Raw genomic sequence first — 15,106 nt, forward strand, 5'->3', positions numbered from 1 at the left:
TCCATCCATCCATCCATCCATCCATCCATCCATCCATCCATCCATCCATCCATATGCATCTATGTATTTATCTATCTGAGAGAGACTCTTAGACTCAGATATTAACTTATTTGGGAATGACAAGATGCTAAGTCAGTTTAGCAAGACTCCCCACCCTTGATGTCTGACCATCCTCAATACTGATCAAACCCTCATCCCCCACCCTTGCTATCTAATCACCCTGACCCTCCTTCAGTAAAAATCCTAACAACTCAGTTTAGGCACAATCGCCACTTACTTCTCACGTCTCCTCTTATAATTTTCCCTCCACTGATGCCCACTCTGCTCTTGGCCGTATCTTCGTCTTGCCCATGCTACATTCAGAACTGAGCCCAGTTCTATATCAAGATTCTTTTCCTCATTGCAATAACCCTAAATACAATCTGTTTTTACTGCCTTAACTACTTTCTTTGACAGGCTTATTATTTTTTTGTTGTAAAGAATTAGAACACTCAAATAATAATGCTCAGCAACTGTATTGTTTTGTTGAGGTTTTCAGTGTTCTTTTATAACTATTTCATTTTTATTCTCAACATTGCACTGGGAGGCAGTCAAGGCAGGCATTTTTACCCCCTTTCTTCCAGGTTACAAATTGAGGTGCAAAGAGGCCAGAATCCACAAAAATAAGTGTTGGAGCTAAGGTTTCCTAACTTCAAACACTGGACTCCTTCCACCAGGACACAGATATATCTTTAGGAGTTGTCAATCAGAATGTCATTTCAGAAGACAAAATAATCCTAATATGTCTGGCAGTTGAATCAAACTGTGTCCAGAAATAAATTAAATAATATAGATGTAGAAATATAGAGAAAAATCACAAAAATGTGGAATTTCAAATGTCTAGAAAGAGGGAAAAGAACAAGTCCAGGCTGGTTTCTAGGTTTATAGTCAGAAACTTTTAGATTTGCAACCTGAAAACTGTACGGCTCTGAATGAAGGACAAAATACCCAGATAACTGTGAGAATTTTAATATCAAGTGCCTGCCTCATTGCTTACCATCTGGCAGGAACTCATACCAATTCTTCACTTTGCTTTAGCTAGAAAGACATGGTCTTTGCCTTAATTTGTCAACTGCAAAACTAGGTTTTAGCATCTGCTTATTTTGCAACAATGATTTAAGAAATGTTATTTAAACAAAAATGACAATGGAGAGATTTGAAAGCACATGTAATCAAATTCCACTGTACACATATGTCATGTAAATACTAATGATTATGATTGAGATTATAAAAGGAAAGAGATACCAATGTGTGTGGGCATGTCAAATATGTGAATTCAATGATTTCTATGTTTTATTCTGCTCTGAAATTATAAGATATTATTGTGGATGGGAGAAAAGGAAAAACTTACTTTATTTCCACCCTCCTCCTCTTTCAAGAATATTATCTAAGATTCCAAAATAGTGTTTGGACCACATTTATATGCAGTGATGGTAAAGGGGGAAATATGTTTTTAAAAAAATAATGTTCCTAGGTAAAATATCTCTTGTACCCTCCTCTTTTCCATTTCAGGAAACAGGGAAGTGGGTGGTAAGTTGCCTCTTCTGGGAGGGTCAACATTCTTGCCTTCTGACTCTACCTCTTGCTTATTCAGGGCTAAATTGTTAGCCCTCTGGTCCTGGGACTATCCTGAGCTAAATCTTTTTTTTTTTTTTTTTTTTTTGCATAATTTGTTGACAGAATATATACTCGTGGGCATGCAAATTATATGAACTGGTGATAAGATTCGAGAAACTCCCTTCTTTCCCTTGGAGCTTAAATTTAAATCCTGTTTCCAGCCAAATTACCAGAGAGCTTTTTATGTCAATGAGAACAGGAGCAAAGCTAATTAATAAGGTGGATTCATGTTTGCCATTTTCCATTTTCCCTCGTGCTTTACCACCTCAGCATCATGAAGTATGTGTGTGTGTTGCATGTAGACGTGTATGTGGGCATTACTCAGCCCCCGGTCATGATATCACCTTAATATTAAAATTCTGTCATCTTTTGTAACAACTTGATTTTATTCTGAGAAAAGCGCAATGGAAATGAAACAGAGAACCAGGCAGGATTGGAAAGGTAGAAAGACCAACTGAGGAAATGCTAGAACATGGATTACTCTATACAGTTTGGAAAGCTCAGGCTAATATTTAGTAATCACATTTATGACAAGAGAATGTGGGGAATTTTAAAAATATTCTAGCAAGTAAATTTGTAATATTTAGGCTGTAAATTTAAATGAAGGACTTCACGTAGCATTTTTTTTCAAATGGAAAATAGTTAATATTACCAATCTTATTGTTAAAATGGAAGTGTGAGTCAGTGTGTTTTTTTGTGTGTTTGTGTGATCACGTATGGGGTGTGTGTGTGTGTGTGTGTGTGTGTGTGTGTGTGTGTGTGTTTTCTGTTGAGAGTAATAACAAAGTAGATACAGGACCAATGTCTTCTTTATTTCCATAAATAAAGTTTTATTGGAACACAGCCATGCCTGTTCATTTACATATTGTCTATGGCTATTAAGCTGTAACAATAGAGTTGAGTAGTTGTGACAAAGACCATAAGGCCTGCAACAACTAACATATTGTGTTGACCTTTGAGAAACAGGATGTCAACCCCTGCTATAGCGTCTGAGCATGGTCCCTGGATTAGCGGCATGAGCATGACCTTGGAATTTGTAGAAATGCAAATTTTCTGGCCCATCTAGACCTGCCAAATAAGAGATTTGGTTTTTATACTAATAAATGAAAGCACAGGAGTGCACAAGACTGTGGCTAGCAAAGCTCTGTGCTGAATCAGCCTTGTATGAAACACATCATGAAGTAAAAACTATAATGATGGAATCAGATCTGACAAGATGGAGGCCAAAAATATTCAAAATTAAGAGAAAGAGTATTTAAAATAGGGTTTATACCTCCACTGTCATTAATCCAACCCTAAGTGTATATTGGGTTTTGAGATACCATATAACCATAATAGCACATATAGATTTTGTAACCTTTATTTTAGGGTCAGCAGTATGTGTGAAAGTTTGTTACACAGGTGAACTCATGTTATAGGAATTGTATGGATTCTTTCATTACCCAAATATTAAGCTTAGCAACCAATAGTTATCTTTTCTGCTCCTCTCTCTCCTCCCACCCTCCACCCTTAAGTAGACTCCAGTGTCTGCTTTTCCCTACTTTGTGTTCATAACTTCTTATCGTTTAGCTCCACTTATACGTGAGAACATGGTATATTTGGTTCCTGTTCCTTTATTAGTTTGCTAAGGATAATGGCCTCCAGTTCTGTTCATGTTCCCACAAAAGACATGATCTTGTTCTTTTTTATGGCTGCATGGTATTCCATAGTATATACGTACCACATTTTCTTTATCCAATCTGTCATTGATGGGCATTTAGGTTGATTCCACGTCTTTGCTTTTGTGAATAGTGCTGCAATAAACATTCACATGCATGTGTCTTTATAGTAGAATGATTTATATTCCTCTGGGTATATACCCAGTAATAGGATTGCTGAGTCGAATGGTGTTTCTGTCTTTAGATCTTTGAGGAATTGCCATATTTCTTTCCACAATGGTTGAATTAATTTACAGCATCACCAACAGTGTATAAGTGTTCCCTTTAATCTGCAACCTCACCAGCATCTGTTTTTTTTTGTTTGTTTGTTTTTGTTTTGTTTTTACTTTTTAATAATAGCTATTCTAATAGGTGTGAAATGATATCTCACTGGGGTTTTTGTTTTGCATTTCTCTAATGATCAGTGATATTGAGCTTTTTTTCATATGCTTCTTGGCTGCATGTATGTCTTCTTTTGAAAAGTGCCTGTTCATGTCTTTGCCCACTTTTTAATGTTTTTGTTTTTTCTTGTAAATTTGTTTAACTTCCCTGTAGGTGCTGGATATTAGACCTTTGTCAGATGCATAGCTTGCAAATATTTTCTCCCATTCTGTAGGTTGTCTGTTTACTCTGTTGATAGTTTCTTTTGCTGTGCAGAAGCTCTTTAGTTTAATTAGATCCCATTTGTTAATTTTTGCTTTCGTCGTGATTGGTTTTGGTGTCTTTGTCATAAAATCTTTGCCTTTTACTATGTCCAGAATGGTATTGCCTAGGTTGTCTTCCAGGGTTTTTATAGTTTTGGGTTTTACATCTAAGTCTTTAATCCATCTTGAATTGATTTTTTTGTATACGGTGTAAGGAAGGGATCTAGCTTCAATCTGCTGTATATGGCTAGCCAGTTATCCCAGCACCATTTATTAAATAGGGAGTCTTTTCTCCATTGCTTGTTTTTGTCAGGTTTGTTGAAGGTCAGATTGTCATAGGTGTGTGGCCTTACTTCTGGGCTCTCTATTCTGTTCCATTAGTCTGTGTGACTGTTTTTGTACCAGTAACATGCTGTTTTGGTAACTTCAGCCCTGCAGTATAATTTGAAGTTGGGGAATGTGATGTTTTCAGTTTTGTTCTTTTTGTTTAGAATTGTCTTGGCTATTTGGGCTCTTTTTTGGTTCCATATGAATTGTAAAAAAATTTTGCTACTTCCGTGAAGAAGGTCATTGGTAGTGTGATAGGAATAGCCTTGAATCTGTAAATTGCTTTGGGCAGTATGGCCATTTTAATGATATTGATTCTTCCTATCCAAGAGCATGTGATTTGTTTTTCCATTTGTTTGTGTCTTCGCTGATTTCTTTGAGCAGTGCTTTGTAATTCTCATTGCAGAGATTTTTCACTTCCTTGGTTAGCTGTATTACTAGGTATTTTATTGTTTTTGTGGCAATTGTGAATGAGATTGCCTTCCTGATTTGACTCTTGGCATGGCAGTTGGTGATGTATAGGAATGCTTGTGATTTCTGAACACTGATTTTGTATCCTGAAACTTGCTGAAGTTGCTTATCAGCTAAAGGAGCTTTTGGGCCTAGACTTGGGGTTCTCTAGATATAGAATCATGCCATCTGAAAACAGGGATGCTCTTTATTTCTTTGTCTTGCTTAATTACTCTGGCTAGGACTTCCAATACTATGTTCAATAAGAATGATGAGAGAGGGCATCCTTATGTTGTGGAAGTTTTCAAGGGGAATGCTTCAGCTTTTGCCCATTCAGTATAATGTTAGCTGTGGGTTTGTCACAGATGGCTCTTGTTACTTTGAGGTATGTTCCTTCTATGCCTAGTTTCTTGAGAGTTTTTAATATAAAGTGTGTTGAATTTTGTTGATACCTTTTTCCACCAATTTCTAACTCTGAAGAAATGTTTGTTAATGGCTTAAATACTCGTGGATAACCAAGAACCCAAGCTATGACAATGGCAGAGTATCTAAAACAAAAGCCTCTAACAATTGTATATATTTAACCATCAACATAAAGAGCACTAGGTAAGTTACAACCAGAAGTTCAAGTCCTTCCATTTATGTTTGAGGCGACCTCAAGTGTTAAAAGCAACAAACAATGTCACTGCCATACTAACAATAAGAAAAAAATGGACTGTCTACAGTATTATCATTTTTCATGAGACAATCAGAGAGCTGTCACAAGGCAACCAAGTAAACCCTATTGCAAAGAGAACAGGTTTCTTTAAGGAGAGGCAGGACACAAACTGTTTTACATTGGGGGGCAGCACAGAGGAGAGAGATGGTAGCCATATTTATATAGAGGAAGAAATCAGCTAATACTTTAACTGAGGAACTTCTTTCTCTGCTTACAGATGTCACCCATAGTGGCTGACACTAGAACTAGGCCACGTCACCGAATCCCCATGTGCACACACCAACATTCAAAACTCCACAAAGTATATTTCATACTATTAACCACTGTGCTATAGTAGGAAGGTTGTCAAATGCAATAGATCTCAGATAGACATTGTTCGAATCTATTCTTTACCATTTTCTCTTCTCTTGAAAATTTGTTGGAAATTCCACAGTGAATTATTTCTAAATCTGTCATGTTGCCTACCTGGTGTTGCCTGAACATAGAAAAAAGTGGGGTGGGGGTGGATGATGGAATTTAGCAAGGAAAGGCAGCTACTTTGTTTGCTTCTCAGACTCAGGAAGCATGTGCTCTATACCGAAAATTCAATGAATCATCATGGTATACTATTCTTAATTTCCATTTAGCTTTTAGCAGTTGATCTCCTGAAAACAGGAACATCTACATATAAACAAGGAAGGCCACTGCCAAAAATTTTGATATTTAACATTTATCAAATCAATGCCTCTCTAAATAACTTCAGCCATTGACTCTATTAGTCCTGTCTTTATGTCAATAATGACAAAAGCACTTGAAAGGTTAAAGCTGTTTTCTTTTCACTTCAGGTCATACTGAAGTGAACATCTCATGGTTTCATCGATGACACTATCACCACCGTTACCCAGGCCAGCAAAACCAAACACCTGTTAAAATGTGAAATCCGGCATTTATCAAAAAATGATGATCAAAGAACATTCTGAGAATCAAGTGTGATAAATTTTACACACAAAATTTGAGCATCAGCTTGGCTCCCCAGGTTAATATCCCAGTTTACCACTTTCTAGTAGAGACCCTTGGACAGGTTATCTGAATTTTCCAAGACTCCTCAGTTCTCTTATCTGCAATGTGTGATGTAATAATATTTAAATCATAGGATTGTTGTGAAGACTGAAAAAGCTAATGCATTTGAGCATTCAGGCTGGCCCTTCAATAGGCTATTCATGACCACGTAAGGAAAGGGAGGCTAGTATTAATATTCCCTCTCATCTCCAGTTTACACATGCAGAAACACCTCAGAATAGTTAAATTATTTATTTCAGGAGCACGGTTAAGAAATAATGAGCCCAGGCTTAAAATATCAATGTGATGCTTTCTATATTTTTTTCTTTATATTAAACGTCTTCATTTAAGAACATAATTTGTTCTATATATGTTAGCTAAGTCATAAATGACTTCAGTTAAATCTTTGGTTAAATCCAAGACCAAGAGGAATAAACTCACGTAAATGGGAAGATACCAAATGCAAGTAATTTTTTAAAATGTTCTATACACTCATGGGTTATAAGAAAACTAAAAATAATCCAAGATAAAACTCAATTTTGAATCCAATATACGTTCATCAGATATACTAAGAAAATTGGTTAAATTAATGACAGTATATCAAAAACAATTCTATTTCATTTTCTTTCATGTCTTATATGCAATTATTAATCTAAATTACAATTACAGAACTGAATACACTTGAAAAGTGATTACTACAGATAGGGCCATTTTAATATTTAATTATCAAACTTATAAAAGAAATGGCTACAGGCCAATTAAAGCAACCATTTTTTTCACAGTAGGAAAAACGAACCCTGAATGTCAAAACACTTACTGCAGCTTGCCGATGAGTATTTGACAATATTCCATGAATCTTCACTTTATCTTTTTCCATTTGGTCTATGTTCACCCACAAATCCCGGCTGGCAGAATCAGATGGGCCATATATTCGAGATATATAGTAATTGTGGTCTGTATCCTCCTGCAATAACAGATAATAACATATATCAAGAACAGAGATGTTTTAACTACAATTCTTAAAAAAAAATCCTATTGAACTCAAGAATATTAATAGTCTTTAAAAGAGCCAAATGAATTAACTAAACTCTAAGAGAAATGAATTTGGTTTAAATAAATAAATGTGCACACCCACACATACACGTGAACTGTAAGAAAAAAATGGTAAATAAATAGCCCTATGATTTGAATAATAAAATTTAGAATGTGAATTTTGTCTAGTTCATTTATTATCTAAGTGCTAATTAGATAAAATAAAATGGTTCCTGAAATCCAGTGAAACCATGAATCCCATGTATTTTTTTTTCACAAATCATCAATCGAGATACATATGTAATTGATTACAAAAACAAAAAGAATATTCTATGCAGTATTCTAAGTAGATTTTGTCTTGTGACTAAAAGAAAGACTATGATCCAAATATAAATGTGGAGAATAGTGATTAAATGTTTTGTATATTTAACAATTTCAATATATATTTCCTTCTAAGTTTTGTATTTTACACGAGTGTGTGTGTGTGTGTGTGTGTGTATGTGTAAAATTAGTAGTCTTCTTTAGAGGAAATTATTAAATATATAAGAGTTAGAAGGAAATATATACTGGGTGCAAAGATCTAATTTTCCACCAGAACAAAAAGGTCCTTTTGAACAAAAATGTCTCTTTTGAAATTTTTACTAAAAACCTATGGTATAATTATGATTAGTAGTAACAAATTCAAACTTCTCTTCTTTAAAAATAAGGTTATATCAGGGCCTGCTTTCAGCTATTGGTCCTAGAAATGAAGACAATATATTTTTTCCTTTAATTTGAGTTACTACATTCTACTTTTATTTGAGTTCTCATTGTTGGTGTTACCATAGTGCCTGTCACGAAACCTTTGTTCACCATGTTTCCCACTCAGTGAAGAGATGTAAATGTTTTAAGAAGCAATTTTGATGAGAAATACCCAGAACAATTATATGATTCTTGGCTAATTCTGATTGCAATGTTTTACAACCATGAAATCAATTTGAGGAGTTAGTAGACAAAAAATATTTTAAAGCCTTCAGGTAAATATAAGAAAAAATGTTGAATAAATAGGTCTATGATTTGAATAATAAGGTTTGGGATGTGGATTTTGTCTAATTCATTTATCATCTAAGTGATAATTAAATATAATAAAATTATTCTTGAAATCCAGTCAAAACATGAATCTCATGTATTTTTTAGCATGAGATTGTATCTCAATACAATCTCATAAATACAATATTTACATGATGTATTGTAAATCATCAATTGAGATATATACGTAACTTATTACAAAAAGGAAAAGAATATTCTATGTAGTATTCTAAATAGATTTTGCCTCGTGCCTAAAAGAGAGACTATGATCCAAATGTAAATATTGAGAATAGTGATTAAATGCTAACAGTAAGTTTTTTGTTTATGTAATAAAGACCCTAGCATAGTGGCTCATGCCTGTAATCCCAGCACTTTGGGAAGCCAAGGCGGGCAGATCATCTGAGGTCAGGAGTTTGAGACCAGCCTGGCCAACATGGCAAAATACCATCTCTACTAAAAATACAAAACTTAGCCGGGTGTGGTGGCAGGTGCTTGTAATCCCAGCTACTTGGGAGACTGAAGTAGAATTGCTTAATTCTGGAGGTGGAGGTTGCAGTGAGCCAAGATCGTACCACTGCACTCCAGCCTGGGAGACAGAGTGAGACTCCATTTTAAAAAAACAAAACAAAAATAAAAACAAAACAAACAAATAAAACGCCCTAGGTATATCTGCAATTAAACTCTGGGTATGGGACATGAATTATATGCACACCTTGGTGAAAGAAAAGAAAGGTCTACAGAGAAAGAAGAACAAAGTAAATATAAAGAAAGAAGAAAGAAGATCATGCAGTCCCCAAAGGCTCTGACACCTCAATGGGTTTCCAGCCCTCCCTCTGTTCCAGAATCTCATAATGACACTGTGGATGTGTCTCTGGTATGTATTCGACTCATCTGTGTGTACTGGGCTTCACAACCAGAAGATTTGGAGGTGGGAACCTTCCTTGACCTTGGGCACAGGCCATTTTGCTCATGTTATTATTACACTGGTCACAGTGGTTGGTGGCATGCATGAGCAGATAAACTAAGAAGGAGCAATTACTGAGACATTCAGGAATTTAGGTAGAGAAGAGATCATTTCCTTTGTTCTGATTGCTGAGATATGTAGGCGTGAGACCTGGAACCACTGGCTCCATTTTGCTACTATGAGGAAATTCTGTCTGAAGATAAGGCAAACACATAGCTAAAGAAAGAATTGCAGTCTGGACGTGGTGGCTTATGCCTGTAATCCCAACACTTTGGGAGGCCGAGGCGGGTGGATCACCTGAGGTCAGGAGTTCCAGACCAGCCGAGCCAAAATGGTGAAACCCCATCTCTACTGCCAGGCATAGGACTTGAACCAGGAGAATTGCTTCAATCTGGGAGGCAGAGTTTGCAGTGAGCTGAGATCATGCTGTTACATTCCAGCCTGGGTAACAGAGCAAGACTCTATCAAAGAAAGAAAAGAAAGAGAGAAAGAGAGGAAGGAGGGAAGGGAGGGAGGGAGGGAGGGAGGGAGGGGAGGAGGGAGGGAGGGAGGAAGGAAGGAAGAGCCAGATCCCTGAGCAAGTCTATCTAGGTGTGACCTGTTACTGGACTTGTTCATTTCCATGAAACCTTGAGTCTTTTTCTATTGTTAAATCACCTTGAATTAGGTTATGGTCAAACGAAAGAATCATAACTGAAAAAACAGGCCTTTTTACTTGCAACCAAACTTAAGCAACTTTGAGCAAGGCCAACTAGAAATCATTTCATTGAATATTTTCTTCAAAGCCACCCTTTTATAGCATTCACTGAAATTTTTATGAAATTAAAAATTAAATTATGTAAAATAATAATTCATTTATTTTTTTAGTGAATGGTATAAATGGGTGGTTTTGAAGAAAATACTCAATGTGTTTAAATCAAAATTTAATTTTTATCCCTACTGACAGTATTATTACAAAGATTTCAGGAACATTGAAGTTAAGGATGTAATCTTTAAGTGAATTATATAACAGATTCTTTGATGCTGCAAAATTTCCCTGTAATTACTAAATAGATATTTTCTTTAAAATGTTAAAATTTCAGAATTGAGTTCAGCATAATTTTTGAAATCAGCATTTATAAAATAACCTTGGCATTTTCCTTAATCTCTGGATTTCTGTGATTAGTTAAGAAAGAGTCTTGAAGTTATCATGAAGAGCAAGAATAGCATTGTACTTAAATAATGAATTACCTGCAAAAATATACACAATTTAGTCTAATTACGAAGTCCACCACTAATATACTATGTGAAAATACACCTTCAGTTTTTCTTAAATCAGAGCTGCCAAAAACAATATCACATCTTTGAAATACTAGAGCTCGGTATCTGACTTCTATAGCCCACGCCTGCCAAGTTGTCATGGCAACTTTTATTCAAAAAGGAAGACAATTTATTGTTTACTTAGGAAGGCAGAGACACAAGTTATTAAATTCCAGAGAGGTGTCTGGCTCAGATATTCAGAAAAACCATAAAATAGATTTCTCAAAAATGTGACATTTTAGCACTAGTAAATTATTCAAAACACGTCTTATCCTTTTTTAGGAGCAATGGCACTTAAGGAGTTGTCAAAAGCCACTTTGAGTGCAAAGATTTTCATTTTCTGTTCAAAAGCAAACTATTTCTAACACCATAGAGAATAAAACAAAACACTACTGTGATATGCCTAGTTGCCAATTCATTTAGGAAAGCAACTGTTAGAGAAAGTAGATGGCACAGTATGTGGTATTAAATCGTATAAATCCATGTTTCTCGAAAATGCATGGAAATGTGCAGCTGTAGACAAACAGAGGACTTACACCAAAAATACGGAGGAAAAGTTATCATCACTGCAACCTAGCTGTTCTGCAGCAATCAATCTATATAATTCCTAACCCAAATGCTGCCTTCTTTTCTATCATGGGTGTTGATTTTATGATGGATAATGTTTATGAATGCCTCACATTGCCTCATGTAGTAATGATATTTGAACTCCAGCTTCATTTCATTTAGAACTTAAAAAAAAAGCAAAAAAGAAAAAAGATCAAATATAGATTATATGACTATCAGTGTAGTAGTCATTTGATATACATGGATACTTAAAACATAATCAAAATTCTTAGTAAGATTATTTAGCACTGAATGAATCGGCCACCTCTTGAAGATCATTCCTTAATTAATAAAGGAAGATTATAATTGGAATGGTTCTTGCCAAGTATTAACAAATATATTGAATCCTTATAAGAGTGGTTTCACAAGAGCTACGCAGTTCATTTAAAGGTAAATCTATTTTAAAATATTACTCGTGAATACTACACTCCTCAGAAATAAAGAGTTAATAAAAGAATTCCCTGTGATCAAAAAAAAAAAAAAAGAAAAAAAATGCTGGTATAAGAAACCAAAAGCACACAATGAAATAACAAGAGGAGAGAAAGAGTGAACTGGCAGTAGTCAGGTAAAGAATTACAGAGACGAACCCACTACTGGCCAGAATAAGCATGACTAAATTACCAGTCAGGACACAGGAAATAGCTCCGAGGCACACACAACATGAAATGGAAGAGAACAATGAGATAAATGTCCAGGGCGAATGCTATGGATCGAATGTTGGTGTTCCCTTGCTAAAATTCCTAAGTGGAAGCCCCAATGCCCAATGTGCCCGTATTTGGAGATAAGGTCTTTAGGAAGGTAATTAAGGCTAAATAATGTCATAAGATTGGGGTCCTTATTCAATAGGATTAGTGTTCTTGCAAGAAGAGATATGAAATTCATTTCCTCTCCTTCCCTCTCTTTTTAATTCTCTCTTTTTCTCTCATGTGAGAATACAGCAAGAAGGCTGTCTGTCTATAAGCCAGAAAGGGAGCCCTCACTAAGAACCCAAACAGCTGGCACCTTGATTTAGGACCTTTAGCTGCCAGAACTGTGAGAAAAAATATTTTTGTTCTTTAAGCCACTGAGCCTATCATATTTTGTTGTGGCATCTCAAGCTGACAAGACAAAAGTCGGCACAGAAATTGCAGGGGAACAAAAAGGAGATCAGGTTCATGTGCAGTTGTCGTAGAAAAAAAAAATTAATGATATATTAGAAAAATATTTTTCTGAGATAAAGAAAATGTGATTTCCACATCATGTCTCAAGAAAATCTGCCATAGAATTTTGAGTACCGCAAAATTTCCTAATGAGGTTTTCAATACATTAAACAAGGAAGTCTTATAGGCATCTAGAATGATAAATTGAGCTATCTATATGGAGGAAAAAAATTCCATAAGCTTGTACCTGGTGCCTCTCCATAACATCTGATATTAACAATGTTCATACAATCTCAGAGAGTAAAGTTGTGACTCAAGAATTTTTTTGTTCGGTCAAGTTGTAATTTAAATATATAGGAAACGAACATATTTTTAATACATACAAATACACAGAGAATATGCCACCAATAAGAACTTCTTAAAAATATAATGCCTAATTATACACTGAATCAAGCAATGGGTGAATCAATGCACCTCTAATAAAAAATTCTATAACTATTAACTGTATTCAGCATATGGCTATCTATGGGAAGAGAGAAACTATAGCAAATCTTCTGATGGGTGAGCACTGTATCCATGAAAATTATGTAAATGAAAAAAGGACAATTTCATTATTATGGTTATGAATCAGAATGCCATTACTATCAACCATGAAAATATAAAAATAACTAATGTTTCATAGCAGGCAATTAATAGACAAATCTGAAAGTATAAAAATATAGTTTTAAAAATAGTAAACTCAAAATGTTAATGTTTTAGGTAACCGTTTAAGGTAAAAGTCTGAAACTAGTGGCCTTCAGGTTGTATGCCAGGCACTGAAGGCCCATTATTTTCCTCAAACATAGTATTGTCAACTGAAGAATCATGAGGTTCATAAATTTGGAAAGAAAGTTTTATTTCTCCTTTCCAAATTCTAATAAAATTGGGAAAGGTGAGGGAGGGGATAGGATCTTCATTTCACATTGCATTCCAAATAGTCCACTCACAAACCAGCTGGGAGCTACCAGTCCTTCTGCAAGGCAGCTCCTGCAAACTACAGTCTGGCCACCCTGCAATGGGAAGGGTATTCTCCAGCAAAAGTCGAAAGCAACACGGGGATTTATGTTAATCAGGGTAGCTGAATATACGTATTCAATAAGCTACAGGAGGAGTCCTGAGTATTTATGAAAGGAGAAACACACACAAGTGCAATTGAGCTTCATGCCTCTTCAAGGGTCACATGTACAAAAAATGGTGTTAGCATGATCCAAGGGTAGAGATCTGGGCCCCCTGACATCGAAAGGTGAAGCCAAGGACACCAAAACTCTCACTGGGCATCCTCCTTGAGTCAGCGGAAACCTGTCCAGACGTGGCAGTCTAGTTTCGGGAAGGGTTGCACTGGGAAACTGGCGAGTGGTCATGTGGAAACAGCGAAGTGGGAGGGGGAGTCCAGTGGCTGCCTCAGATGACTGGCTAAGGGTGATAAAGGAACGAGTCATCTGTTTATTGTTTACCAGAGCTGATTTCTGCTTACTCCTTAGAAAGAATTCTGGTTAAGGGTTAATAAGGAAGGGGTGCACTGAGGCATGACTGACCTTCCATCCCACCACGGCTGGGAACTCAGCTGTTAAGGTTTCTCCGAGGTCCTCTTGGCCAAAATGGGTCAATTCAGCTGGTTAGATGCTTAGAATTTTATTTTTATTTCTTAGCACTCATGCTATAATCTCAATTTTACAAAATTACATCTATTCAAATATGGATGTGCATATTTCTACTCACCGATTTCTCTACCCTCTCTGAAAATTTGCCTAAAGATATGAATAGAAGATATTTACCATATATTGACTGGTTAATTCCAGATGATGGAATTTAGAAGCATTCTCCTCCCTCTTATCTGTATTATTTGGATTTTTTACAATAAACACATTATATGCAAACCACTTTTTTCTTTTTCTCTATATAAAGCTTTAGAAAATATGTGAAGATGCTCAAGGGTATTAATTGTTGATTTTTTGAATCAAACCGCTAACATAGATCAAGAGATACAAGGCCATATGCTACACACAGTAAGTAGTTCTATAGAATTTCTATCATAAGTATGTTGTAAAGTTCTCAAAAAAGAATCCTTTAACGTACCATAGATCAGATATTCAATATGGAGATTCAAGGTCAGTAACTTAAAATCCCTCTGCGAAACAGCTGATATGTCAATTTCCACTACCTTTTCTTTCGGATACCAGCTTCGACAACTTAACTGCTGTAGAATGCAATGTTTTTTGTTTTTTGTTTTTTTTTACTAATTGCCATAAACAAAATCAGCATTAAGAGAAATGCAGTAAAATATTCATTTCCGCTAAACTTTGAATAAGAGATTGGAGTTCAAATCTTTATAAAGTGATTTCTTGTCGTAAGTGTTTTACAGAAACATCAACAAACCATCTCCTTTTTTCACTCATTTATATAGACAGTAAACTGGACACACAGCTATA

General features: G+C 35.5%; 1 protein-coding gene across 1 annotated transcript in view; it reads right to left on the bottom strand.

The window, feature by feature from the left end:
- The window catches only part of PLXDC2 (plexin domain containing 2), a 472,622-nt gene that overhangs the window by 231,753 nt on the left and 225,763 nt on the right, over nt 1-15,106 (bottom strand). The window contains exon 4 of the mRNA XM_023223192.2: nt 7,348-7,494. Within this exon, the coding sequence (XP_023078960.1) occupies nt 7,348-7,494 (147 nt within the window). The remainder of the gene's footprint in view (nt 1-7,347; nt 7,495-15,106) is intronic.

This window comes from Piliocolobus tephrosceles, chromosome 9, assembly GCF_002776525.5.
Source record: "Piliocolobus tephrosceles isolate RC106 chromosome 9, ASM277652v3, whole genome shotgun sequence".
Classification (NCBI taxonomy): domain Eukaryota; kingdom Metazoa; phylum Chordata; class Mammalia; order Primates; family Cercopithecidae; genus Piliocolobus; species Piliocolobus tephrosceles.